Consider the following 27,818-nt stretch of genomic DNA (forward strand, 5'->3'; position numbering starts at 1 on the left):
TTTATCTTTGAAAATCTTGAAGTTTGATACCCATCATGTCCGGTGGACCACAATTCCGGAATTGTCCCTCCTACGGAACATCCCCGGGGGTAACCGGGACAATCTGGAGGGTGGTCAGGTCAGTCATGGTCCTCAAAATGTCAATATTCTTGTTTATCTTTGAAAATCTTGAAGTTTGATACCCATCATGTCCGGTGGACCACAATTCCGGAATTGTCCCTCCTCCGGAACATCCCCGGGAGTCACGAGGACAATCTGGAGAGTGGTCAGGCCACCCATGGATCTTAAAATCTACATATTCTTGTTTATCTTTGAAAACCATGAAGTTTGATACCCATCATGTCCGGTGGACCACAATTCCGGAATTGTCCCTCCTCCGGAACATCCCCGGGGGTAACCGGGACAATCTGGAGGGTTGTCAGGTCAATAATGGTCCTCAAAATGTCAATAGTCTTGTTTATCTTTGAAAATCTTGAAGTTTGATACCCATCATGTCCGGTGGACCACAATTCCGGAATTGTCCCTCCTCCGGAACATCCCCGGGGGTAACCGGGACAATCTGGAGGGTGGTCAGGTCAGTCATGGTCCTCAAAATGTCAATATTCTTGTTTATCTTTGAAAATCTTGAAGTTTGATACCCATCATGTCCGGTGGACCACAATTCCGGAATTGTCCCTCCTCCGGAACATCCCCGGGAGTCACGAGGACAATCTGGAGAGTGGTCAGGCCACCCATGGATCTTAAAATGTACATATTCTTGTTTATCTTTGAAAACCATGAAGTTTGATACCCATCATGTCCGGTGGACCACAATTCCGGAATTGTCCCTCATCCGGAACATCCCCGGGGGTAACCGGGACAATCTGGAGGGTTATCAGGTTAGTCATGGTCCTCAAAATGTCAATATTCTTGTTTAACTTTGAAAATCTTGAAGTTTGATACCCATCATGTCCGGTGGACCACAATTCCGGAATTGTCCCTCCTACGGAACATCCCCGGGGGTAACCGGGACATTCGGGAGGGTGGTCAGGTAACTCGTGGACCTCCAAATGTCAATAGTTTTGTTTATGTTGAAAATCTTGAAGTTTGATACCCATCATGTCCGGTGGACCACAATTCCAGAATTGTCCCTCCTCCGGAACATCCCCGGGGGCCACCGGGACTTTCCATAGATTGGCCAGGTTATTCATGGTATTCTATAAGACCTCTCCTACAATTTTGTTGGACATTGTTTGCTTCTTAGAGCATTAGTTTTGGAATTATTTTCAAATCACTGCAAATATTTTATATTTGCACAAAAACATCTCACACGAGCAGTCGCGCCGGTGTACTTTGTACACACATCCAAAAATTTATTTTTCAAAAAATCATTAAAAATAGGTTTCACTCAAGAAATTTGACTTTTCATATGTTTTCTTATAGAAAAATGTGTAACTTGAGCATACACCTGGGTTTCACGCATTTTGAATAAAGAAAACACATTGTTTTTCAACAATTTTCAAAAGTTGTGTACAAAGTACACTAGCGCGACCTCCCGAAGGTTAACTTTTGAAAAGGATTACAAATACAAAATTTTCTTGGTATCATTGGTCAAACCAATAATTTTATTTTTTATTTTTATAGACAATTTTACAAAACTTAATTTTGTAAACATTGAAAGTCGGATCAATAGTTTCCGAAACATCATCAGTTGAAAATTATAGGCTAATTAGGTGACACACTAAAAAAAATCTCAGCTTTCATTTTTTAAGGGTTTTTTTTAAAGAAGTATTAAAAAAAACGAAAAAAATGTGAAGAATCGATAATAACAACCAATTCTAATAATTTTTATTAGAATTGGTTCAACATTCACGAAGCTGATTCGATATGCCAATGGTGTTAAGATCAATTCTCAATTTCACCACTTTTTATGAGTATTTTTTTGGTTGAAAATGACCCCATGAGAATAACGCTCTCGGCAATATCGGGATTCATCCTCTCCGCTCCGCGAGATCTTAATTCTCTCTAATGTCGCTGGGGTATATTTGCAATAGGGACGTGGCGATACATCGTGCTGCCATCTGGTTTTTTAAGTGCAGTGTTTAAGTGGAAAAGTGCTGAGTCATCGTCTAAAAATAGACGGCCTCCTATCTCGCCCAGCAAAATAAAGTCGATAAAGTAGTCGGTTTCGATGAGAAAAAGTGGAAAACGTTGTCTATAAATAGCGACGCCATCCCCCTATTAATTTAATGATTTTTGACAGCATTTTAACTTAATTACTTTAATATGTTTAAGAATAAGTCTCTCCTCAAACGGTACATGGATAAATCAAACTTTTATCACCCACAATTCGTACAATAACGACCATAATTGACCGGAACACGGTAAATTAGTGCCATTTGCTGATAACAAAAAAGGTGAAAGCGCTTCCACCATCAAGTATCTGGCGCAAATGACCCTTATCAGTCAAAGAACTTCAAGGGCAGGCTTGCTCACCGTACTTTGAGAGGACTTTCTCTCTTTTTCACTTAGCAAATCTTGAGGGTGTGGGTGAATGAACGACATGTCAATCAGGTGTCCTACATTGTGTTCCGAGTTGAGTGCATATTTGAGCTGCAATCTATTAATCAAATAATTTGCTACACTTTCCCACTTCCCCTTTAGTGCACCTTTCCTTACCTTATAGTTTGCGGCTTTTATGATATATTCTTACAACTTTGTAGTTGAGCGCCACTTGTAGTTGATGACGAGATTGCTGCAATCGCGAATATGTGTGATGGCGTGGATCGAACTGGCAACACTTATTTTGTGTCACTGTGAAAGTGTAACAAATTGTACGCTTTCAACTAACTTACTAACGGATGTGTCTCCTTTATTAACAACTTCTTTTGTATACAGGTTTACTTTGTAGTTGATTGTGATAACCTTAACTTTTTACTAACAAATCAAATAGACAGTAATTTAATGTTTTGTTTTTTTCTACTTGCAAATCATTTGATTTTGAAATTAAAAAAAAATACAAAAATTTAGCCTGATTGTTACAAAATTACACAACTTTTAATCATAGTTTAGAAAACGTTCTTTCAGTTTCATAAAGGCATCAACACATTATTAATTTCAAAGTTGACCAATTCTCTAAAAAATAGCATTTTCATTGTTTTTTTTTAATCTGTCCAATCAATTTTAATTTCAAATAGTTAAATAAATTAACTTTTTAATTGAATTACATTTTATATTTTAATAAATTTAAGTGTAGATGAGGAAGATTTTTGTTAAAGAAGCCTTTTTAGTGGAATATAAGAAATGTCATTGGAATAGAGTTTTAAACAAAATATTAAAAAGTAAACGTCGAAGAGAGTTTTTTAAAACTAAACTTGAAGTAGTATTTTTTAATCAAACCTCCAAATTAAACAGATTATTTTGTAGTTTCAAATTAAAATTGATTCTCAAAAAATGGTCGAAATATTTCTCAATTACTTTTTCAAAAGGTCCTATGTACATAGGAAACCCATAACGCATTAGTTGTTTTGAAAAAGTAATCTAGATTCCATAAAGACCTATAACACTTAGTGATAACTCTATTATACGATTTAGGAATCGACTGAAATTGTGACTCAAAGTCTCAAATAAGAGATATTAAAAGTTCTAGCTAGACCACACTATATTGCTAATCCCAAATGCTAACCTCCAGCCCCAGAAACCCCTTTGCTAAACCCCCGGCGTATCTTTCCATCTTTTCCCCCTCCAACCTGTGTAGACAGCTACGCGTTCTGACGGCCCACGTGATGCGGGGCCTGTTCTTGTTCGGCTCGTTCAACCTGATCCGAACCAAGGGGCGGCGGGCGACCTGCAAGGAAGCTCCCGTGATCTGCGTGGCACCGCACACGGCCTTCTACGACTCGATCTGCGTGATCCTGTTCGGGCCGTCGGCGGTCGTGGCCAAGTACGAGACCGCGTCGTTGCCATTTTTCGGAAGTAGGTGTCAAATTGCCGTGCTTTTTGCCCAAAAGGGCGTAACATCGGAGGTTACGCCCTTTTGCAAAGAAGTCAAAACCCTTCCTGCTCCTTGCCAAAGTAGGCTAGGCTTGGAAGATAGATTAAGATCACTCACTGTGTTGAAATGCCAAAAGGGCGTAACTTCAGAACGATTTTTTTTTGTTTGCAACTAAGGTTACGCCCTTTTGAAAAGTAAACACAAATTTAGGTTAGGATAAACCACGCGGGCAATTTTCAATGGCCAAAAAAATGTACATAAAATTACGTGTAAATACGGGTCAATTGTGATCGGGTCAATGTATTTTTTTGTGTTAAACTAACGGCTTACTGTTTTGGAAGGAAACGGAGTTTTTTTTTAAGGTGCAGTGCGTGCACTGTAACGGGATGACCGAGGTTGACTAATACTGGTACTAAGGACATATGACTAAACCTGACTGATTTACTCACATTAAGGTGGACTGGAATATCTGATTGTTACAAATAGACTATGACTCGTTACATTGTTTTGCATTCGAATAAAATTCCACTACATTTTGAAAGGCCGAGGACGTTCTAGGTCTTCCTGTCGACATAGTCGCGTGTCGTCCCATTTAAACACATACCATTTCACTTATTTTCTTGTTGCGCAACCATTCCTTGCTGCCACGTCACAGCGTCACTCACTTTGATTTATTTTCATTTACCACCATTTCACGAAGAATATTTCATAAAGGCGCATCGACAATGTAAACAATCAGTAAGTAAACATCAATTTTAATTAGCAGTTTACACTGTTTGTTTACATTGTCAATACGCCCTAACGAAATGTTTGTTGCAGTTTTTTTCACTTTCTTCTACTTAACTTGATGTGGTTACATTCACGTTGAAAGGTCTGCTGCATTTCTTTCGGAAAAAGCAAAAAAGAAAAAGAAACTGTTCACACAGAAATGTCATTGAAGGGAGACTTCGAAAAAAAAAAGTATCCACCTTTGGCCTTTTTGAGTCTTGTCCACGGTCATGAACACGTGGTAATGGTAGCGATTAAGTTGCAGCAGAGATTTTGACCTTTTTACGAACAAAAGTTGGTGGTTACGACGTAAGTAGTTGAGGCCGTCAAAGATCATATCTGAAGTTTTTTTTTTGTTAAGGGTGCACAGCAACCAAGGAAGTTGTTGTCTTCTTATTCCAAAATTGTCAAACTTACGGACCCAATCCTGCAAGAATCTGATTGAAAAAATGGTCAAACTATGTTGTAAATAACTACGAAGACAGTAATTTAGGGGATGAATAAAAAATTATATCGATAGTTCCCGTAGTATTGTAGATACTAAAATGTCTGTAGCAGAAATCTGGGTGCAAAAGCTTTGGTTGATGTGTACCGTTAAGGTTCCTAAACTAAATTTGATTTTTTTGCTTTTTGAGTATTTTTGAATATCCCTTGGTGGTTTTTTTTAAAGGTGGATTATAAAACACTCAAAAAGCCAAGAAAATCAAATTTGGTTTATTGGACGAAAAAAAACTCAAAATATGCCCGTTGAGAATGCAAATCCATAAAGTTTGAAGGATGGAACCTAGATTGCCATCAAAATATTGTTTTGAGTACAAATCTATTTTGGATTCGATCCTTTGATGTTTTCAGGATAATTATTTTCCTAGTAAAATGACATAAAGTTCAATGCACTTTAAAACAAAATTAATTAATTTTATTCCGGATAATTACAAACTAGCTTATAGATATTGCATGTAAAAATATTAACTAATCTCTCATATCTGGAGAAACACGAGAAAAGTACGTAAAAGCATATTGACAGTTTGAACTGTTTTGCTAATCCTCAGGCTTATTTTAACTTTTTCATAAAGCTAAAAGTATTCAACAAAAGCTGGCCTCTCCAGCTACCTTCCGACACTGCGGGTTTTGTTAAATAGTGACTTGTTGTCTCGGGATTTGCAAAGTAGTTTCAGCTGTCAAAATGATAATGGGCCCTTTTCAAATGTTGCTCAAGATATGCAAAACAAAGTTGTTTTATTCCTTCCCCATAGTTTATTACGAAAAACTGTGTTTTTTAACACTATTCAAAACACTTTAACTTTCACTCCGAAATTAAGATTAATAGTACAGATAATGATTGATTTGTGAGATTTCTTTTGTAACAAGAGTGAAACAAAAAAAAAATTAGGTTAGTTTAAATTATTTAATAGACATGTTGAACTATAATTTTCAAGTTATTTCTGATTTTTTTGCATATTTTATTTCATGTTTTTAAGACTCTATCAAAAATGTTACAAACACAAACATTTAAAATTTTCTTTGAAAAAAAACTTGTACAATTCATTGTGAACTGTTTAAAATACATTGTATAACGTTTATGTTTGTTTTTTTAATAAAATATGGCACTTATTGACTTTTTTTCTAATTGTGAATTTTTGGATTTTAGATCAGAGAAGGCCATAGAACATAAAACTTTAGGAAGAAAATGTTAACATTAGCTCATTGATTTTTTGCATTTTTCGGTAGTAGCATAACTGTAAACATTTATAAAGCATATTATGATACTTTTTGCTTAAAAAATTTAAAAGTTCGGCTTGCAATTTTTTTTTTGCCCTTCCCCCTTGACTTTGACCAAAGCTGAGGGAAACAACATTAAATAAAATTTGTTCCAGCCTTGCTTGAATTAAATTTTCTTTCAAAACTTAAATAAGGTTAAAAAATATAAATATGTCTAAAACAAAGTTATATCATGCGATGTTTTACGTTGTTTTAATTTATTTGATGCTTGCAATATTATTTGTTTTTGAAACCTTGTGGACACGAGTGTGTTATAGAAATCTTTAATTTGGATTTCATTTTGAGAACTTCATCGGATGTTTACATATGAGCAATTCTCTACGAAATCGGTCTTTTTTTTAGAATTTTAATTTTTGTATTTTTTAATCCGACTGAAACTTTTTTGGTGCCTTCGGTATGCCCAAAGAAGCCATTTTGCATCATTAGTTTGTCCATATAATTTTCCATACAAATTTGGCAGCTGTCCATACAAAAACGATGTATGAAAATTCAAAAATCTGTATCTTTTGAAGGAATTTTCTGATCGATTTGGTGTCTTCGGTAAAGTTGTAAATATGGATATGGACTACACTGAAAGAAAATGATACACGGTAAAAAATTTTTTGGTTATTTTTTATTTAACTTTTTGTTACTAAAACCTGACTTGCAAAAAAACACTATTTTTATTTTTTTGATATGTTTTAGAGAACATCAAATGCCAACTTTTCAGAAATTTCCAGGTTTTGCAAAATATCTTTGACCGAGTTATGAATTTTTTAATCAATACTGATTTTTTCATAAAATCGAAATATTGGTCGCAAAAATTTTTCAACTTCATTTTTCGATGTAAAATCAAATTTGCAATCAAAAAGTACTTGAGGGAAATTTTGATAAAGTGAACCGTTTTCAAGTTATAGCCATTTTTAGGTGACTTTTTTGAAAATAGTCGCAGTTTTCCATTTTTTTAAATAAGTGCACATGTTTGCCCACTTCTGAAAAAATATTTTTGAAAAGCTGAGAAAATTCTCTATATTTTGCTTTTTTGAACTTTGTTGATATGACCCTTAGTTGCTGAGATATTGTCATGCAAAGGTTTAAAAACAGGAAAATTGATGTTTTCTAAGTCTCACCCGAACAACCCACCATTTTCTAATGTCGATATCTCAGCAACTAATGGTCCGATTTACAATGTTAAAATATGAAACAATCGTGAAATTGAATGCGGTGAATTTTATCAAAATTTCACTAAAGTACTTTTTGATTGCAAAATCGATCTTACATCGAAAAATGAAGTTGAAAAAGTTTTGCGACCAATATTTCGATTTAAAAAAAATAGTATTGAATCAAAGATATTGGATATTTCTGAAAAAATGGCATTTGATGTCCCCTAAAACATACCAGAAAAAATAAAAATTGTTTTTTTTTTGTAAATTAAGTTTTTGTGACAAAAAGTGTAATTAAAAATCACCAAAAAAATTTTACCATGTATTATTTTTTTCAGTGTATTCCGTATCCATACCTACAACTTTGCCGAAGACTCCAAATCGTTCAAAAAAAATCCTGCAAAAGATACAGATTTTTGAATTTTCATGTATCATTTTTGTATGGACTGCTGCCAAATTTGTATGGAAAATTATATGGACAAACTAATGATGCAAAATGGCTTCTTCGGGCCTACCGAAGGCACCAAAAAAGTTTCAGCAGGATTTATTTAAATATACAAAAATTAAAATTTAAAAAAATACCGATTTCGTTGAGAACTGCTCTATTCTAATTAGTAGAAACTTTTAAATCAATGCTCCTCTCGTCAACATGAAATCAGCTGACTAAACGAACAAGAAGTGTAAATTAGTTGCAAATAAAGATCGCAGAGATCCATTTCTCTATTGGATTACGAACACCAATATTATCTTATTAACATTCCAACTCCCAAGGCTCAAAAAAAGCTGGAACGGTAATATCAACTCGCTGGTTCTCGGGCATAACTTAACCAATCGGGACGATTCTTTTTTCCAGTGATTTGTAAGAATGTCTAGATAGTCCTAGAACTTTGCAGAACTCGATTTGATCAAATCTGTAATTTTTGCAATCAAAAACATCGTTCCAACTTTTTTTCGCGTGTAAAAAAAATTCTCCAAAAATTCCGCGGAGGCCGTCTTTTAAAAAAATTGAACGATGTTTTTGATCGCAAAAATTACAGATTTGATCAAATTGAGTTCTGCAAAGTTCTTGGATTATCTAAACATTCTTACAAATCACTGGAAAAAAGAATCGTCCCGATTGGTTAAGTTATGCACGAGAACCAGCGAGTTGAAGTTACCGTTCCAACTTTTTTGGGAGGCTTGGGCGTCCGTGTAAATTTGACGTACGTTGGATGTTCCAGTGTTAAATAAGTTGCAATCAATAATACATGAAATTAAGATTAAAGAAAGCAGTGAGGTTAATTTCCGTTTACAGTTATAAGGATACAGAAACATTTAAGACATGTAAGACTTCACTGACACAAATACAATGGCATATTCAGTTATATTCCAAACAGATCATGAAAAAACAGATTGCTTCAACAAACATGCTTTTGTTTCTCAAAAGAAAACAAACCATACAAAACCAGACGCTTTTCAGGGATACTTGAGCAAAAACTGATACTCTACATGTATCTGGCTTAACTTAATCCACTTGTGTACATATCGACTCTAACCTCAAAACCGTCCACGTCCTCGCCTGTCATCACCGTCAATGACATTTTTTGTGCGTTCGTTTTCAATCCCGTCTGTTGCTTAATTATTCTCAAGTACCTCGCTCTCCGCTCTTTCCATGAATGCTTCTTATTCTTCTTGTTATCATTTCATTAAATTGAAACCACTTGAATGATCGCTTCACATAACTCATAATTTCAACCAATTCCATTTTCTCTTCCTCTTTTTTATGTCTTTTCTTGTTTTCCTTCAAATTGCGCGCGCTTTCTTCAAAATACCAAAATTAACAACATTTTGCACAAATCACACACACAAAATCACACACAAATACACCCATAAACCCACGCTCAAACTGGACTGACCTGGACCCCCTGGACCCCTACTCCGGACTCCCCAGACGCATGAAGCGGGCGCTGAGCACGTGCGCCGTCCACATGTACTCGTACGCCGGCCTCGGCATCACGATCCGGGGCCGGCAGGCGCGCCGGGCGGACGCACCGGTGCTGGTCGTGTCCCCGCACAGCTCCTTCCTGGACGCCGTCATCATCTATCTGACCGGTCTGGCGAGTCCGCTGGTGCGCAATGCGGACGCCAACCTGGGAAGTAAGTTGCGTAGCGTTGTTTTTTTAGTCGTGTGAGGATGATCTTGTAGGTCAAGTTTAGCGCCAGAAGATCCCGTATTGCTGTAGTTTTAACAGAGAGAGTACTTTTTGGTTTTATGGTAGGCTAAATCGTGTATTTCCCTAGTTACATTTTGAAACTTGCAGGTTTCATTATGGTTCTAAAAATGCTCATATAACCTGAGTAGGTTTTATTGACAACTTATTCATTAACAGGATTCTCTGATATGATTTTTTGGGAAAAAATCATTAACTGCACTTGAAACACCATGCGTTTCCAGCAAAATGTAGTAGAAAAACATTTCGATAGGGAAGCATGGTACTCTAAAACAATGTAAATAGACCAATGTTGAAGTGTAAACAAAGAGTTCATCCTGCCCACGTTAGTTGATGTTAACAATAGGAACCAGCGGGATAAACTCTTTGTTAACACTTCGAAATTTGCCCAATTACATTGTTTTGCTAGAAGTAGTCCTGATCTCGCATTTCTGGTTCATTTTTTAAATCAGGTGGTGAGGGAAAGCTGCAACCAATATACATTTTTGGATTTTTGAAAAGAACACGTTTACAAAGACACGCGCCTGCTATGATCGTCATTTCGAAGCGACCGTCAGTGAACGCCCCCGAAGTTGAAACAAATGAAACCGAGCTCAACACTCATGCAGCCACATGATCTATCTTTTGCAACCGGTTGAATGCAGTTATGGAGAAGATGTTTTTCAATGTTCAGTCAAATCGAGAGTAATTTTACAATGGGACACATCGGTTTGACATCTGTCACAACAAAATGGGATCAGGTCCAACATTTCGTGTCTTTCATTTTAAATGGGCACATTTGTTGATGCACGAAGCGATGTCAAACCATATAAAATTGCTGCCGGATCTTTCCGAGAGAGACCCGGAAAAGATCCAGCAGCAATTTGTACTGATTTGACGTTTGCTGAAGGTGCAGAAAAGTCTGCTTGCCAAAGACAATAAGCTTTGTAAACAAGAGCGTATTCCTCTCACATCTTGTGTGAACTGACATTTGAGTTAAAGGGACTCACTCTTTGTTTACAAAGCTTATGTTCACCCCAAGTTTGACCCGCCCGGACTTTCTTTTGACAGACGTCAAACCGATAAGGGAGCGTTATATTATTACCTAACGCAAAAAAGTGATTTTGCACCCCTGTTTCGTAACAAAATATCCAAACATTTTTTTCAAAAATTGTGTTGCGCGTAACACAGCCTTCGATCATTCCTCCTCCAACCTCCCAACTGCGTTGCGTAATACAAGAATGCTCCCTAACAAATAAGTTAGAGGTTTTTTTTATTTTTAGTATGCCATAAAATGGCCAAATGAATCAAGATTAATTGAGTTGAGTTTTGTGCCAGCTTTAGATCTTTATTTTGGATTACATTACTAAATTTCAAACAAACGGAAACGAAACCCGACTACGGTCAATCACCAAAAATACTACCGCTGACGTCAGTGGTTCTACTTTCCCATGATTTCATCTCCCTATATCACCCTATTTTGGACCTACTTCCTCAAACTGATTTTTTTTATTTTGGGTAATAAGAGAGGATTTAATTTTTTCTGCTTTTTAAAGTGGATTTTTTTAAATTTAGGGTACGCCATTAAATGGCCAAATGATTCAAAATTTATTTAGTTCAGTTTTGTGCCAGCTTTAAAATGATCTTTCGCTATACATTCACGCTTACGTCACTAAATTTCAAACAAACGGAAACGAAAACCGACTACAGTCAATCATCATAATTTCATTCAAATGATTGCTGTCACCACGCAGCACACAGTAAAAAAAAGCAGAATTTTAATTGGTTGAAAATTTGGTTGGTTGAATATTACCTCTTTTTGAGAAATTTCCCTAAAATTCCTAAAAAAGGTGAAATTCAACAGAAACTGATTCAAATTCACCAGTTCCTTATGTAAAAAAACAAAAATAGACACAAAATCTGTCACCATTTCCAGATGTACAGTATGTAAAAAAAGTATTTACACCCTTTGGGCACTATGCACATATTGTGATGAAACATCTTAACAATTTAATGTTGACAGAAACCTAGCATACGTTTCGTTCAAAAACTCATGCCAAACATTTTGCTATAAAACAGCTCATGAAAAGATGATTTCTATAAAAAGTTCTATGACAAATACTATTACAAAAATCAAAAAAGGTGCAAAAAAAGTTTGTATACCTTTCAAAAAATTAACAAAAATAATGTTATTTGTTGACAAATCACCATAAATCCAGTCTCCCAACTCCAAATAGGCATCCCTGACTGATTAAAAAATAATTTGGATTGAATATAAATTTGTATGAAAAATTATATGGACAAACTAATGATGCGAAATGGCTTCTTTGGGCATACCGAAGGCACAAAAAAAGTTTCAGTCGGATTAAAAAATACAAAAATTAAAATTGAAGAAAACAGACCGATTTCGTAGAGAATTGCTCATTAACGAAAAACCATTTCGTTTGCGTCTTAGACAGCTTAAATCGGTTGAATTGGCGCGGAGTTATGATCTTTTTTTGAAAAATGTTGTTTTTGAGAAAATCGATTAAAATGGCCATTTTTCGGACCACCCTAACACGGCGTAAGTCACCCTAATGGCCAAACAAAAAATATGGGTCTAATTATTTCTCCCAGAAAAAAATTGTGCCCGATCGGAGAACTTTTTTTTCGAATTATGCTGTTTTCGTGGGGAATTGCTGTATGACTAAGGCTACCAACTGTACGGATTTTTTCCTTACCATACGGATTTTCGAACCTCTTCGCGGATTTTTAACAGGCCGGAATTTTTGTAGGGAATTTTACGCATAATACGGATTTGTACGGAATTTTAACAACTTTTTAATCATTGAATTGCTTTTTTGATTTGGTCGAAGCTTTTGTTAACTAGAAATTTTTATTTTTCTGTGAGTTTGATTTAAAAAGGGAGAGTTTTCCGGAGTTTCCTCAATTCAAACTTGATTATCAATAATTCTAGAGTTTTTGAACTATTGTCTTTCATATGTTGATAGGACCTTTTAAAAAAAACTCTAGAATTGTTCTTTTAGAAATTCCTTACTAAATATATTCCATTTCTAAAGGCTTTCTAAAACTTGTGAAAACATTTGAACATTTAACAAATCTAGAGTTTTTTTAAAGGTCCTATAAACTGTTGTGTTTCACATGTTATAGGACCTTTTCAATAAAAAAAACTCTGGAAAAGTGTTCGTGAAAACACTAAGAACGATATTATTCGTAAAAGCAAACTTGACATTTCGTAAACTTTTAAACGATTAACAAAAAAAAAAAAATTGGAGAACATAATGATTTGATTCATATCACGGTTTATTTTATGAATACTTTTAAACGTGCAAGTCATAAGCACTCTGATAGCATTTTGTGAAATTTGTTAGCTGTAAAAACGACACAGTTTTATATTTTTAATTCTCAGATTTATTAAATTTAATTTATCTAAATAATTCATTGACAGTTTTTGTTATACCATGGTGTCATATCGGCAAAGTGTACGGATTTTTGCTCAGCAAGAGTTGGTAGCCTTATGTATGACAATGAATTGGATAAATTATGTTCAATTTTCAATAGTATAGTTTATTAAGGTCCTGGCACAAAACAATCCTGAAACGAGCCAAATTAGTTAGACCGTTCCTGAGAACAATGCGAAATATGTTGTTGCTTTGCATAGTAGGTCCAAAATAGGGTCATATACCCTGTTATCAACCTTTTTTTCTCTTCACAACTCAAGGAAGAAAAAGAAAACCAAACCAACAGAATTGTTTTTTTTGGTATTGTAAAATTTGTTTAAAATTTGAATCCTGCTGAAAATGTTTTACCAACTTTTTCACAAACAAAACTAAAAAGTTCGAATGTTTATTTCAAAAACTTATGTAGAATCAGAGAATCAGAGATTCATTAAATTTCATTCAATTTTAAACACAACAATCTCCCAAACTATCGCTTGAAGAAAACACATTCAGCCCTCGTAAATGTCGGTAAAACTAAAATTTCCCCTGATTCTGGGAATCCTGGGGACGTAAGCACGAAGCGTTTTTTGTTTACACTTCGTCTTTGGTCCTTTTACAACGTTTAGCTAGGTTTTGAGTTTACATTTTACTAATTTTTCACGCGAAGGTAGACTTATTTATCGAATTTATCCATCAATGATTCATATTGTTCACGTAAATTCTTTGATGAAATTCTTCCATCTCTGGGGTACCCTGTAGAGTTAGGGTGTCCCAAATAAAAACACGATTTTGCGGAAGACATCGTATTTACCCAGATTTTCATGATTTTTTTACCCAGGAAAAATGTTTTCAGACATCATATTTTGTTTGAATATATTCAACATTTGGGTCAAAATTCTTCGTATTTCACATTAAATTACAGTCGCTCTTCATGATTGCACCGATCACCAATTAATATTATTTAAAGAGTTTTGATGATTTCATCAGTTTAATGGTGACAAACAAAGCGAGGACAGTATTGACCCATCACCAAAGTAGAACCCGTACATAAATTGCCCGCTAGGTTATCCTGTAATATCAGCTCAAACTTTCAAGCACAAATTATCCATTCTATACTCTAACAAATTCTTTTTGCTTTGCCCAAAAACGTACCTCCCCTAAGAACTAATCGACTACGCCCAGCCGATCTACGTGTGCCGCGAGGACCCCAACTCGCGCCAAAACACCATCAAGGAGATCATCGAGCGGGCCAACTCCAAGGAGGACTGGCCCCAAATTCTGATCTTTCCCGAGGGCACCTGCACCAACCGGACCTCGCTGATCCAGTTCAAGCCGGGCGCGTTCTACCCGGGCGTGCCGATCCAGCCGGTGCTGGTGCGCTACCCGAACAAGGTCGACACCGTCACCTGGACCTGGGAGGGGCCGGACGCGTAAGTCGCTTGAGAGGACTGTCGCGAAAATTCAGTGATTTTGACATCCTTCCAACTCCCTTTTCCAGGCTGCAGCTGCTGTGGCGAACGCTGACCCAGTTCCACACGTTCTGCGAGATCGAGTTCATGCCAGTGTACCACCCGAGCGAGGAGGAGAAGCGCGACCCGAAGCTGTACGCGCGGAACGTGCGCAACCTGATGGCCCGCGAGCTCGGCATCCCGATCTCGGACTACACCTTCGACGACTGCAAGCTCATGACGTTCGTCAAGAACGTCCACATGCCGTACGCCGCGTTCAGCGCCGACGTCGAGAAGCTGCGCAAGACGCTCGGGTGAGTCTGTCGGGGTAGCGAGTTTGAAGTTGATCTACGACTAATTAATGAACCTTGTTATAGATTAAACAAACTCAACGTTGAGGAGCAGGTCGTTGCTGGCGGCGGCAGCTTCACGGACGACAACAGTTATCTGACGATAGAGGAGTTTGGCAAGCGGTTGAACGTGGCCGCCGACGATGAGTCCACCAAGAAGCTCTTCCGAATATTTGTGAAGGTAAGGATTTGCAAAAAATTCCAGAAGATTTATTTTTCAATCACTTTAAAAAGTTTTATGAATATATTTCATGATAAAAGTGTGTAACAGACGATTTTAAGTTTGAAATTTTGCCTTTCGCAGAACGGACTGTAAAACTTTCTGAGCGTTTTGCCACGATATCTCGAGATTTGATGAACCAAATTGGCTGAAATTTGGCGTGAATAGCGTGATTGATAGATGTCCCGATCATTAGAAATTGTTGCATCTACGAAGCCAATCAGGAAACAATTTTATTGCTAAAACTGAACCACATTTTGGAAGGGCACATAGGGGAAATATACCCTTTCTAATCAATCACCTGTCTTCGTCATATGAAGAGTTTGATGCTCGATTAAAGCTCCAAAAATACTATTTAGGCTATAAACCTCCCAGAAACAGCACCGCCTCAAGTAAGCACGCAAATTTATGCCATTTACTGGCCAAAAAGATCAAATTTAATGCACTTTTGATCATAATTTCTATTTTGCGAGACCATTTCTCATCATTTTGGTGGCACACACATCCACACGCAAGATGAGAGGTTAACTGCTTAACGAAAGTCGCCATCAATATCTTTTCACTTGCGCTAACGTTTTCAAAGCGTTTAAGATATAAAATTGCTTCCAACTACCGGCAACATGTTCTTTTGCACATTAGTTAGTCACTCACTTGAAAAATAATCCCGAAACATGTAAATAATTAGCAAGCGCCATCAAAAAAACAAACGCGCCAAGTCTTTTGACGTTTCAATTTTGACGACCCATTCCAATCGAAGGCTGAAGAAAACCGAGCGAGAAGCGAAGGCAAATAAAGAACAAAGGGTGGCCACCAACACCACCAGCAGCGCCTGTTGGAGTGAGCCAGTGATGCCAGGAAACTTTCTCTATAAATGCTACTTTTCGTGAGTGTTCGCTTAAAAATTCATCAATTTTGGCAGCACTAAGCAGACCTAAAAGAGCGCTGGAAGAAAAAAGAACTAAGCTGAAAATAGGAAAATGGGCGTGGCCTAATGCACTCGACTGATTAGAATGCATTTGGGAATTTTTTTTTTTAAATGCTAGTAAAAGGAATAGCATGACTTTTAATAAATGTGAAAATAAACAAAAAAATTTACAAAAAGTTGCTCTACTCGTTGGTGTACTTGGTTTAAGTAAATTTAAAGGAACACTCCAGATTATCCGGCATCATTCAAACACGACCGCTTATTAGGCTTAAAATGGGTATATTTCCCCTAAACGAGTTGATGGCTGCAACTGTTTTTGATTTCATAAAAAAATATTTCGAGAGCTTTGCGCAAAGTTCTTTGTCATTCTGGTCATGTGTAACATAACCACCTGCAACTTATTTAATAATCTTTTCATGATCACAGGTCCTAACCTGGTCGCAACACCACAATCATATTAAACATCAACGTTTTTGTGTTATCTTGTCGCACGTCGCATTTTAAACAATGCTAAATCGTATTAAAAAGTTACATGTTTAAATTTAGTGTTTTTTTATTCACAGGATAAATCCATCGCCAAGACGTTTTTTGTGACATTCTGTCATACAACCGATTATGATGAGCTACTAGAAACCCGTCCGGCTTGATATACTCAAGAAACTTGGCCATCGAGACTTTGAGCAACCTACAAATGAAGAAAATTGGGACGACTACACGGACGATGAGTGTATATACAAGAGTTCGCCTTTCCACCAGGACGCGGTTAAGATCTACCAGAAGGAACTCAAGAAGAGTCACTCAGAGGGCCATCCATTTTTGGAGCTTTTTCTCAGAAAAATCATTTCGTTCGCCCCGTGGTGGACCGGCATCACCCACAAGCCGAAAAGTGAAAGCGGTGCAAATATCATCCTACCTTATTGTTACGACCGCTGAGATGGCCACACTGCCAAGCGGTGCAGCGCCGGCGGTGAAATCGGCCAATACCACCTCAAACGTCAACGCGCGCGAAGAGCAGATGAAAACAAAACAAAAAGAAAGATTCTCCATCGCAAAGTTCTTGGTCAGATTCAGTTTAGGGCAATTTATTCTAATCTGTACAGGAAAGTGTGTTTCGGACTAGTTGCAGCGTTTATTTAAAACGTATTCCAAATCAACATCTGTAAGTAGGAAAAGAAGATCAATTAGTGTTAGTCAAGGCGAATCTAATGCGAATAACTTACCAGCTGCACATGACGATTAAAATCCCTCACCGTCACCGTACCGTCACTTGGTGCAACTTTGTACGGTGATGATGATCTGTAAGTTAACCTGAAAAGAGAAAAATACTTATAATTAACGAAATATAAACACCAAACAGGAGCGGGAAAAGGAGAAGGAATTAAGGAGGTTCTAGGAAGGAGGAGTAAATCGATAGTTGGAGCAAGACTATTTTAGTGAGTAGAAAATAGGAAATGAAATTTGTTAATGATTACTTACCTTACTTACCTAAATTATATTGCAGTTTTTGAGCTGCCAACAATAAACGGCTGCTACAAGAAATTTAGTTTTCTACTTCATGGTTCACCCGAACACTTATCGCTTTCATTCCGGCTTGGTCGAATGTGCATGGGGACGCTTGAAAGAAAGCCTTCATGCGTCGATAGTGGAATCCGGGAAACCGCCGTTGCCAGCCGCTCAGCTAATATTTATCTTCAAGCAGACCTCGTCCGTTACACGGTCAAAGTACCACGGACGAGGCTTTAAACCTACGAATACTGACGACGACCCCAGGCCAAATTGATCACACCCCTGCCAAAGTTCTCTGTGTTGACGATACAGATACGAATCACCAAAACTTACGGAATTGTACTGCACAATGGAATCTAGTAGCTAAACCAGATATAACCCCACGGACATCACAAATCGGGAAAAAAACCAAAACGCGTCGTCTGTTTGAAAGATCATTTTCAGCAATGAATATCGAATCGAAGCCGATTGTCAGAAAAACAGCGATCGCCACCACACTCTATCACGACCAACGATCCGCAGCAGGAGAAATAAATCGCAGGAAAAGCTGAAAAACGAACACCCGAAAGCTCCCCTGTCAAAACCAACAATACCTCGTAAACAGTTCGAGAGATCCTCTGCAGTTGTGAACACTGAATCTGAACCGATAGTCGTGGAGTTGCCAAAAGGTGCTTTAGGCCAGGAAAACGCCGATCGCACCACCCGCCCATCACGACCAACGACAAAAAGCAGGAGGACAAAATCGCAACACCCGAAAGCAACCCTACCAAAACGAAATTCAGAAAAACAGCTTTCTTTGGATTTAAAACCAAAAAAGACTGTGTACCGATTATTGGCCAAGATTTGGCAAAAAGCCAAAACTCTCAACGAACACGTCTACATATCATCAACGAAGGCCGATCTTAAAATGAGCTTATACGGACAATGTCTGTATGACACAACGGTACAGTTTTGCATTGTACAATCGTTTCTCGAAGCACCGCAGTACTACGTAGTAAATTATGTCGTAGTGAGTTACCTAAACAGGATATTGGTTGTACCGTATGTGGACGGGATCCATTTTTACTTGGTTGTGATTAACATGCAGGAGAAGCAACTGTTTCTCGACGACAGTTTCCGAAGATTGAAATCGGCCGAACACTTCTTGAAAGTGTTTTCTAATCATGCTTGGCTTGGCGGCTCAAAATTCTATTTTCCTCGAAGTGATCAAATTGATTACTCGCGAATGGGTCCCCCCGCGGGGATTAAAACCGTTCAAGTTTCGCGTAATCCATTTCTCCGGCCGGGTCAATCGCGAGGTGCTTCCCCGGGCCGTATCACGAAAACTGCGGATACTCCCAAGCGGACCTGGTCACCTTCAGTTTTTCTTAACTGCAAGCCGACTCCTCCGGATCCAGCAAAACTCCACGTGGATTACGTACCTGGTCGCAGCCCGATACAAACTCGTGCGAAGACGTCCCAAGCTATCCAGCAGAAGGCAGGTTCGTCCGGAGAATTATCCGGTTGTAATCCAGCATCATCACATTCTGCGTTCCTAACCTCAAACATGTACGGTGTTTTGAGTGACGGTGATGAAGGCAACGACGACGACGACAAAAAGCAGTAGAACGATGAAGGCAACGCGATGGTCACAGAGGACCAAGCGAAAACAAATAACAAAAAACAAGTGCCAATTGTTATTCCCGACTATCCCGGCGCAGCAGTGCACAATTTATTCTCTCGAACTGGCTGTGAGTTTGAGTTGCTCATTTTGAAGAACAGCGTTCGTGTTGTCACACTTAGCCGTTCAATGTACGAAAAAGTGTTGACCGTGCTGAAGGATGGTAAAGTTCCGTACTATTCGTACCAACCGCGAGACGAGCTCCCGGTGAAAATAGTGCTCACGGGATTTATCCCAGTGACTCCGACGGAGCTAGCGAATTTGCTAGCGTAATACGATGTGAATTCTCAAGAGATCAGAGTGCTTATGTTCAGAAACGGTTACAGGTGAACACGTGCTTTACCTGCTGGTATTCGACCGGGGATCGGTAAAACTACAAGATCTTCGCCGGATCAAGTCGTTGGACGGATTCGTGGTAAGCTGGAGGTACTTCGTCAAACGATCGTCCGACGCAGCGCAATGCCACCGATGCCAACGCTTCGGCCATGGTTCCCGCACGGATCACACGGATCATTGTTCGTTGCCCCGGAAATCAAGCCTGGGGGAAGATAGCAACGCCGAGAGGACCAAGGCTCAAATCAAGTGTGCCAACTGTGGACAGAATCACACAGCAAGTTTCCGTGGATGCTCCGTGCGAAAAACCTTCTTGGAGGTGCTGGAGAAGCTGGGGAAGAAACCAGCCAACCGTCAACTTCCTAAACCGAAGACTTCGACGGCTCAAGGTACGACGCACCCACTTGGCTGGGAGCGAACTTACGCTAGTGTAACTGCTTCGACATGCAACGAAACGTCTGCTACTGCTGCCGCTCCTGGAGGGGCTGATCTCTTCACGTTAACGGAGTTCCTTTCTCTGGCTCGGGAATGTTTACCCGTTTCCGTGCTTGCCAGAACAAGGAACAGCAATTCGTGGCCCTCGGCGAGCTGATGATGAAGTACGTGGGAGCGGGGTAGACTGCTACGCGTGCTGAAGCTCTACGACGCCGGAATTGCTCTGGCTTGCTTTGCATTTTAGAATTAAGTTTTCCTTTCCCTGTCCCCGTGATTCCCTGTCCATGTCGACGGTAATATTTCAAAAGGAATCATGTACATTTTGACACTTTCTGGGTTATTGCATATTCTGAAAGTACTCCTAATAAGCTACCTCTCCACCAAAAATTAGCAAAAGTTACTTCAGTGAAGTCTGTTTAATAATGATTTTAAATAAAGTAACATAAACAAAACCTCTGCCATCAGCAGTGCCTGTTTATATAGCTCTGTCAACCTGTCAAATAAAAGACTACATGAACCTCGTGACGAAAAAAAACATAATGAAAAAAGCGCCATGTACATTCGGCGAAGAAAAACGAATCATAACAAAGCGTCCCCCTCAATGACAGCAGGGTGATATAGACGTTGGTGATTTCAAAAGAAGTTATGTTTGTTTTTCTCAAATATAATCACGTAAATAATGTTTTATTGAACATAGATGATCAAGTATCAATAAAAGCAACGTTTTTCATCGTTTGTTATCATTAGAACATCTTCTTTTGCTTTTATATTAAAATGGGAATCAAAAAATGATGCTCAAATTTCAAATGCGTTTTTCTCAAAACGCACGGTTTGTACATGATGCTTTTTGAAATGTTGGCGTCGAAATATCACTTAAATGCTCATAACTCGAGACAGGGTTGCAAGATTTTCTATTTTTTGGATTCGTTAGAAAGGTCTTTCGATTACCTATCAAACGATATGTTGACATGTTAAGGATAATGTTAACATTCCATAGGTCGCCTCCGTAAGGTGTCGTTGATAAGGTCAAGCTTGTGACGATGCACTAGCTTCCCTAAACTAAGCAATCAAATCCAGAAGGAAAAAGATCACTAGTTGTGTTGGTCCGAGCCGGGATTTGAACCCCGATTTACCTCTTACGAGGCGGAAGCGTTACCACTAGGCTAAGAGGTCAATTGGTTAAACAAATGTGTAATTTGAATTTGTAATTCTTGTCCTTGTATATTTATAAAAAATTAAATCGTAAAGGGGATGTTCAATGGGGACCTAAACCTTATACTATTACAAGAACTATCGCAATTTAATTGCACAGCTGGAAATCACTCTAGAGTTTTGTTAAATCATAATTTTTATTTTCAGCCCGAGCGCAGCATGACCGTGATAGACTTCAGGGAGTACCTGCTGATGTCGCTGTTCCTAATCACCCTCTACTCGCCCAAGCTGAACTTTGTCAAGGCGCTGTTCTACGTAAGAATCTCCGCCCTATGCCCTTGAAATTAGTATTGATGAGTTATTCTTGCCTTTCAGCTGTATGGCGACCACGGTAAGGTCTCCCGAGAGGCGTTCCACAGTACGCTCCAGTACCTGGTCAAGATCACCCCGCCGGAGGCGGACACCATCTTCCTGAGCGCCGACAGTGGCAATTTGGGGGAGATTTCGTTCGGTAAGGAGTTTGAAAAGTCTAAGGTTATAATTTTTACTTAAATTTTACCCTTTTATAGACCAGTTCACCAGCGTTCTGGATAAGTACCCGGCGATCCAGAAAAAGCTGCAGAAGAACAACGATCCCAACAACCTAAGGCTCACTTAAACCAAAACCGATCTCCTTAAAAAAGAAAAAGAAAAGGCTCTCGTGGTATAGAGAAATGTAATGTTGTAAATCGCAAAACAAAACACTCTCTCACGTGCAGTGACGAATATCATTTAGTGTGACTGAAGCCCGGAGTCCCCTTCCAGTTGTTAAGGGAGACACCTAGAAAACTATACTTAACTATCGATTATTTATTGCGTTCGAGTCGAAATACCGTTAATCAAACCAACCAACCAACCTACAACCACCCCACAGAATAGAGAGAGAGATTAAGAGAGCTTAAACCGCTGCTGACTTAAACGACTATCGAAGGGTAGCAACTTCCCATCAACAAGGTTTTTAAAAATGCAAATTTGTATTACTTTCTCATTGGACAACCCAACCCGATATTGCTTCAAAGCAAATAACAATGACTGATCGCTTACGATGATCTATTTATCTACGTTAACTGAACAAAAGAAAACCGTTCGTCCAGCAAGCTAAACTTACCACAGATACAACTTAACTGGTTTACCTTTTCGCAAAACACACGTGTTTCGTTTAAAACTCGCACACCCCCTCAAAGACGCAGAGTTAAAAATCTTTCGGTCATTTGGCGATTGCAAATATTTTGATATTACATTTTTGTACCTACATCTATAGGTTGAAAAGAGAGTCATTAGATGCGTGTTTATGCAAAGTGTTGTGCCGTCGTGTGAATAAATATATGAATATCTGTATCAGAGAGACAGCGAGGTTTAGCGAAAAAGAGAGTAAGCGGAACCACCCTAAAACTTCCAAAACTGGTGTAAAATAATGAGATAAAAAAGAAAGGACAAGAAATTTTGTAAGCGCACGTGCAGTAACAGCAGCAGCTTCGTGAAATGTTAGGTGTTGTGTTTTGTCTGGAGAAGTGATCTGCTGAGCTTGGCATAAGAGAAAGAATTAACATAAAATGTGTATTTATTTTCTAGATGGTCTTTGCGATACGCAAACAAGAGCGATGTTGATGAATTTTAAGTGTGTTTCAGTAATATTGGAGCATATGAAAGAAAAGCAAAATAAAATAAAGAGAAAAAGGTCTTTTAAAAAGCAAATTGTGTGTTGGGTTTTGTTTTCTTATATCGCATCCGAACGACTCTTCAAACGAACGTACCATATGACTGGGCTTAGTAATTTTCACGCTCAAAAAATTCAAATTTCACGGCGACCGTAATTTCAAAACAACAAATTTCACGGAAATTTCGCGGATCGTGGAAAATGTAACAAAAAGGTGAGGAATGCAAAAACTCTGAAAATCTTATGGAGCAATTCCAGCCCAAAACAGGAATTTTTTGGGTACTTTTTTCTCGACCCTCTCCGATTTCAATGAAACTTTGTAGACATGTTATCCTACGCTTATATAAGCCATTTTTGTGTATATGGAGCCAGTTTCACTCGATAATGACATTTGAGAAGGGCGTAAGTGTTTTAAATATTTTTGTAATTCGTAATTTAAATATTGCTGTATCTCGAAGCCGTTGCATCGTATCAAAAACTGGTCAAACACGAACTTGTAGGAAATTTGGCGGGTTTTCTGAAAAAATACACTGAAAGAAAAAAAACACGCCGATGCTATGAGATTTTTTGATTTTTAAGTTTAAAAGTCAAATTTAAAGGTGAGCCCACGATTTTTCTTCGCTCAAAATTTTTGTGAGAATATGCTTAGATGTTAAAAAAAGACTCACGAAAAATGCAGGATGAAGCAACTCTCCTTAAAAAATACAAAAATCATTTACTGAAACTGTTTTTTGAAAAGTGATCTAAACGTTAAAATTTTCAAAAACCGAATGAGGGAATCGATTTTCCAGATATATTTACATAAAAGTCTTCATATTGACCATTGTTAAGTCCAATCCTTGTGAAGTTACAGCGGTTTTGAAAATAGAAATGTTGAAAAAATAGTTTTTTTTTGAGGTTTTGGCAATTTTATTATGGCAGACTTGATTTTTCAGTCTCGGAAATATTTGCACAGAAATGTTCGTCAAATTTCCCATATTCGATTCTGAAATCGGAAACTGTCAACCAATTCCCTATTTGACATGGAATTGCTCTATGTTTAAATCACAGAAACTGCTTTTTATGCTTCATTACCATATTATTCTTCAAAAAAACAAAAAAAACTTCACTAAATTCGAAAGTGACCCAAAAATAACTGCTCTTAGTTTTCAAAAAAGTTTGCATCTTTTTTATGTTTTTACATTTAATTGTTTTTACATCAAAGCAAGATTTATCAATCTTGTCCAGCCAAAATGATTGAAATAAATTGAATTTTCTGCAATATTTTGTTCATTAAAAAAAAATCAAGGTTTTCATCTCACTTTTCAAAATCTAAATTGAAAATTAATTCTAACTCAATCTGAAACGAATTTCCAAAATTTTATTCAAAATCATAACAGAAATAAAAAAAGTGGATTTTGGTTTAATTACAGAGTATTTTGATATAACTTCCATGGGAGCCATCCACCCGAATAATCAAGTATCGTAAAAATTAAACAAGATTCAGAAAAAAAAATCAAAAATTTCTTAAAAATAAATCAATTTAATTTACAAAAATCTGTGTCAAACAAAATTCACAATTTTCTTGTTAAGTCAATTTTAACAAGTTTTGGTTGAAAAAGCCAACATTTGTAAAAAACCTAAAACTTTTTGGTATGAAAATAACTGAAATCAAATGATTGATGTTGGCTTGCTTGTGACAGCTTAATGATTCCGAGAATATGTTTATTATCACAATTTGCTCACAATTATTCATATAGTTCATGTAACGAATTTCAATTAATAATAATAAAATTTACTTAAAAATATTGTTATGTTGAAATATTCATTATATTGTTATTTCAAAGAATTGATTTGGAAAAATTGATATATTTTACGGGATTTCACGGAAACCTTAAAATTTCACGCTGTCCGCGAAATCGTAAAAAATCACTAAAATCCTACATATGACCCATCGCAAAATGTTGACTTATCAATTCAGTTTTTGTTCTGCATGAAATGAAAAAATAAGAAATGTTTCTCTGGCATGCCTTTAATTATCGTATGTTAAATTTAAATAGACTTAGGGCTTTACGACCATATCTGGAGCAACATTTGAAAGGGACGGTACGACATTGCTCTTACGGCCTTTCATTGCACGCGTTTAAATGGGACGAAAGGCCGTAAGAGCAATGTCGTACCGCCCCTTTCAAATGTTGCTCCAGATATGGTCGTAAAGCCCTAAGTCTATTTAAATTTAACATACGATAATTAAAGGCATGCCAGAGAAACATTTCTTATTTTTTCATTTCATGCAGAACAAAAACTGAATTGATAAGTCAACATTTTGCGATGGGTCATATGTATTATGCATTTGAAAATGTCGCCGGGGCCCAGGTTGTACATAAAAACAGTGCACTTTATAAAAAAATGTGGACCCATTCTCGACTGCCAAATTAATGTTGCATAAAAAATTATTTTCAATTAATATTTTCCGAAAAACTCTTACCCCTCCAAAACATAAACAAAATCGAATATTTATAAAAATATTTAATTTTAGTAAAAAAAAGTCAAATAAAAAAGCTATTTTTTCAGAAAGGTTTTTATATCATAACCTAAAAATTGCTTAAGACACAGAATCGTTCAGAAAATCCCTTCTCAAGATACAGACTTGGATACTTGCATGGATACAGATTTTCGAAAAGTCTCAATGAACAAAATTTAATTTTTTTGCTTATAGGCGATCCAACGTCAAAATTACCCACCACTAGAGGGTTTATATCCTAAAGAGAGCAAATCGGTTCGAAATTTGAAATTGATTTATTTTATAGTCAAAACGAAATTTGTAAAACATTATACTATTTTAAGGTAAGAAATAAAGAGCTCAATTGATACAAACAAAAATCTTGTTCATTATTTGATTCGAAATTAGGAAATTTTACAATTAATCAAAACCAAATTAATTAGTTGAGAAAGTAAGTTATTCAAGTGGACTAATGTTTTTTAAAGTCACTTTTACCATAAAAGCAAAACTCTGTCTCAAAAATTTAAATTGGATTGATTTTCAAAATTAGCAATCTAACCTCACTCTCGCGCGTTTAATCCGGATCTCAGAATTTTCAATGAAAATGGCAACTTAGCAAAAAATTCAAAAAGTCAATCGATAATACTTTTTATTTCTTACCTTCTGTTGACTTTATTTTAATCCAAATGATCAGTTTTCATCAAAAAAATCTTTAAATAGTTTTCACTCCCCTTTGCACTTATCGCGCAAAAACGTAAACGTAACCTTCTACCAAAGTTCTCCTACTCGAATGTAGAATTGATTTAGTATATTGGACCTTATAAAAAAATAAGGAATTTTTTTTTAATTTTTAATACAAAACCCAAATCAACCCAAAAAAAATGTGAAATTCTAGCAAACTACAAACTTATTCCCATTGATCAATAAAAACCCATCAGCGCACCCCTCAACCATCATTACTTCCTAAACCGACCACTTGAAGTCGCCACTGTCGCATATTCGTTTTGTTTTGACTTTTCCTCATCGCACCGGAGTTGTGTTTTAAATTTCGCGCCGCGCAACTGTGTTTTGTTTGGTTCCTCGGCAAAATTTAATTTTAAACTCGAATTTGCACAATTTGCTTGCTAAATTAGTAAAAAGTGTCGCCTCAAAATGGACCGCAAGGAAATCGCCCTGAAGATCGAGCGGCTGGTCCGCAAACAAAAGTACAAACAGCTGCTGGAGCAGGGCGCCGAGCTGAGCCTCCGGGCGGAAACGGCCGATCCGGTGGAAACGTTCGAGGCCGTCACGAAGATCATGGAACAGTCGAACGCACTGCAGAACCAGGGTCGCTGCAAGGACCGGGCGGAGAATGCGACCGAGGTGCTGATGGACGCCCAGGTCCTGAAGATGAGCCATGACGTCGTTCACGCCGCTATGCAACGGATGGGAAATTCGGAGTTTGCGGACGATGAGCTGGTCGGGGTCATTCTTACCACGTTCGATAGCGACGAGGGCGTCCAGGACTGGGACAAGATAACGCGGGAGGCCGCCTCCGTCTTTCGCATGACCAAGCACAGCCAGTCGCTGTACGGGGCGTTCGACGCGGAGGCCACACCGGTGCAGAAGGTGGCCCGCCAGCGTGCCCAGCGCCAACGGGTGGACTACGGCCAGGCCAAGAAGCCCGAGACGGTGGACAAGCTGCAGAAGAAGGAAAAGACGGCGCAAAAGTTGAACGTGATTTTCGCGCAAATCAACGAACTGTTCGAGAAGCGACGGGGCGCGCCGATTCCGTACTTTGAGCTGATTTGCGACCCGGAGGACTTTATGAACACGGTGGACAACGCGTTCCAGATTTCGTTCTTGATCCGGGACGGACGGGTTGCGCTGGTGGTGGACGAGAACCACGATCCGTTGATTCGACCGACGACCCAGAGGGAGGCGGACCAGGGCAAGCAGAAAAGCGACACGACGCAGGCCATTCTGGGACTGAATCCGAGAAAGTGGCGCGAAATCGTAGAACGGTACCAGGTGGACGAACCAATGCTGGTTTTGGACCGCGCCGAACACAGTACTCTCAGCCAGTCGCAGCGCAATTAGCCATTTCATCATTCCAAAAGAAGCATTGAACTTTTACGATACGCACAATCAGAGTTTACCCAACTCGTTCGAGTCATTAACCATAGTTTGTAAGGCTTTCGAGCAGCAAGAACTGAACTACAAGTTTTATTTTTCACTCTTTATTGTTCTAATCCACGACTCTAGCTAATAAGTGTCTTGTTTTTTGTTCGGAAAAATAAAACGACTATAAATAACTTAAACAAACTAAAAAGTCCCACAC

General features: G+C 38.0%; 2 protein-coding genes across 3 annotated transcripts in view; both read left to right on the forward strand.

The window, feature by feature from the left end:
* The window catches only part of LOC120419615 (lysophosphatidylcholine acyltransferase), a 45,513-nt gene extending 22,459 nt beyond the window's left edge, over positions 1-23,054 (forward strand). Inside the window, exons 3-9 of one of the 2 annotated variants that reach the window (XM_039582357.2) lie at positions 9,593-9,798; positions 14,454-14,721; positions 14,790-15,053; positions 15,117-15,270; positions 21,528-21,635; positions 21,696-21,831; positions 21,890-23,054. In XM_039582357.2, coding sequence (XP_039438291.1) covers positions 9,593-9,798; positions 14,454-14,721; positions 14,790-15,053; positions 15,117-15,270; positions 21,528-21,635; positions 21,696-21,831; positions 21,890-21,978 — 1,225 coding nt within the window. In that variant the 3' untranslated portion in view covers positions 21,979-23,054. Of the gene's footprint in view, positions 1-3,736; positions 3,955-9,592; positions 9,799-14,453; positions 14,722-14,789; positions 15,054-15,116; positions 15,271-21,527; positions 21,636-21,695; positions 21,832-21,889 lie in introns of both variants that reach the window. The other variant, XM_039582356.2, reaches the window with a different exon arrangement.
* Positions 23,055-26,523: 3,469 nt separating this feature from the next.
* On the forward strand, positions 26,524-27,586 carry LOC120419620 (EP300-interacting inhibitor of differentiation 3). The gene has a single exon (XM_039582360.2). It carries the CDS (start codon positions 26,651-26,653, stop codon positions 27,575-27,577), a length of 927 nt encoding a protein of 308 aa, XP_039438294.1. The 5' UTR covers positions 26,524-26,650; the 3' UTR covers positions 27,578-27,586.
* The last annotated feature ends 232 nt before the right edge of the window (positions 27,587-27,818 follow it).

Source organism: Culex pipiens, chromosome 1, assembly GCF_016801865.2.
Source record: "Culex pipiens pallens isolate TS chromosome 1, TS_CPP_V2, whole genome shotgun sequence".
Lineage (NCBI taxonomy): Eukaryota > Metazoa > Arthropoda > Insecta > Diptera > Culicidae > Culex > Culex pipiens.

What these genes read in the sequence shown, in the direction of transcription:
- LOC120419620 (XM_039582360.2), top strand. Translation starts at nt 26,651, where the DNA reads ATGGACCGCAAGGAAATCGCCCTGAAGATCGAGCGGCTGGTCCGCAAA.